The sequence below is a fragment of the Bos javanicus genome, chromosome 15, assembly GCF_032452875.1.
Source record: "Bos javanicus breed banteng chromosome 15, ARS-OSU_banteng_1.0, whole genome shotgun sequence".
Taxonomy (NCBI): domain Eukaryota; kingdom Metazoa; phylum Chordata; class Mammalia; order Artiodactyla; family Bovidae; genus Bos; species Bos javanicus.
Window position 1 is genome coordinate 78829195 of NC_083882.1, and position 1914 is coordinate 78831108.

The window sequence follows — 1914 nt, forward strand, 5'->3', positions numbered from 1 at the left end:
TGCTAGAATTAGCCAGAGTTGCAGTTCACATTTACATGGACAGAGTTGGGAGAGACAGTTCCTTTGAACAAAAGAAAAGAGATTGATGTGGGACTTAGGTAAGAGTACTGGTGTTGTACATATGAGAAGCTCCAGATTACCACTGGCTACAAAATATCAGAGTAGAAAGCTATATTTTTAAGAAATATAGTTGCAGGCCCAAAATTTGGTCTTTTAGAATATTCTTTAAATGATGCAAGTAAAATGTTGGAATTATCTTCTAAATCATTGCTACCCAGAATTGGCTTTATTGAATAGAGTCACATACAAGAATGGGCTCTATGGGTTCTCAGTGTTGATTTGTATTACATGATACCTTTCATAGTCTACTGCTAAATATCTAAATTGATTACACAGCCAAAAGATCAAAGGGGAAGAGGAGATATAAATAAGAAAACAAGAAAACTAGAAAAGAGCACACAGCAGAGAGTCTGGATAAATCCAGGGAGTTGTAAGCTTTTGTTCATACTTAAATCTATATATTGCTAAAACAAAATGAAACAAAAAAGCATATAAGGCAATTATTATACATTTTAAAGTCTTCAGTGTAGAACATTCATATATTCAACAAGTTCAGTGGTGAAAATCAGAGGTATCTTTTAGTTCATTTCCTTTCTTACTGCAATATGGCACCAGAGTTTCTTTATGGCATTCTTCATCTCCACGTTTCTCAGCGTGTAGATTAGAGGATTGAGCATGGGAGCAATGATAGTATAAAAAAGAGCAAACACTTTGTCTTCTGGTAAAGTAGTTGCTGGTCGAATGTAAATGAAGAATAAAGGAGCAAAAAAGAGGACCACCACAGTGATGTGGGAACTGCAGGTGGAGAGAGCTTTGCGGCGATTCTCTACAGAGTGGGACCTGACAGTGTACAAGATCACAGCATAGGATATCAACAAGACCACAAAAGTCACCAGGCCCATGAGGCCCGAATTGGCGATGACGAGGAGACCGATTCTGGTGGTATCCGTGCAGGCCAGCTTCAGCAAAGGATACACATCGCAGAAGTAATGATCTATTTCGTTGGGGCCACAGTAGGGTAAAAAGATGGCCAGGAGGAACTGACCAAAGGAATGAAGGAACGCCCCAGCGCAGGAAGCAGCGATCATGGCCCCACACTTCTGTCTGGTCATGATCAGAGTGTAGTGCAAAGGCTTGCAGATGGCCACATAGCGGTCATAGGCCATCCCTGTGAGGATGAAGACCTCGATGCCCCCAAACAAGTGCATGGTGAAGAGCTGTGTCATGCAGCCGTTGTAAGATATGGTCTTCTTTGCTGCCAGCAAGTCAGTGATCAACTTGGGGGTCACAGTGGAGGTGTAACAAAGGTCTGCGAGGGAGAGGTAACTCAGAAAGAAATACATGGGCTGCTTCATAAGTTGACTGGAGGCGATGGAAATCGTGACAAGTAGGTTTCCGATCAGAATTGCAATGTAACAAAGTAAGAACAGGAAAAAACAGAGAATTTCAATTTCCTTGTTCTGAGAAAGTCCTAGGAGAATAAATTCTGTGATGTTATTCCTATTTTCCATGACTCAGAGCAGTTTGTAGCCACCTGAAATTAGTTATCAATCTTTATAAATATGTAAATATGATGATGTATATTATTCCTTGTCATGGGCATTTTAAAATGGAAAGCATTCAAAACTCGAAGAAAAAGATTTGATTTTTATTTTGAAAGGCTTTCCTTGCATTCGTTTTGTCTCTTTCTGGAAAATATTAATTCCTGATAAACAACTTTGATACCTGATATAAATATGCTGTAGAATGCAGCATATTTATGCAACCATTCTATTAGCATGTAGTATCGAACATAACTGGATATTATGTCCTGGTAGAATTCAAGAACTGGTGCTGTAGAAAAAATCAGTCATC

At 39.2% G+C, this 1914-nt stretch overlaps 1 protein-coding gene across 1 annotated transcript; it reads right to left on the minus strand.

Annotated features, from left to right (window-relative positions):
* Window positions 1–638: 638 nt before the first annotated feature.
* Window positions 639–1571, minus strand: LOC133261059 (olfactory receptor 4P4-like). Its single transcript, XM_061439640.1, has one exon. It carries the CDS (start codon window positions 1569–1571, stop codon window positions 639–641), a length of 933 nt encoding a protein of 310 aa, XP_061295624.1.
* Window positions 1572–1914: the final 343 nt, after the last annotated feature.

Excerpts from the sequence above, each read along its gene's own strand:
- LOC133261059 (XM_061439640.1), bottom strand. The coding sequence starts at position 1,571 with ATGGAAAATAGGAATAACATCACAGAATTTATTCTCCTAGGACTTTCT.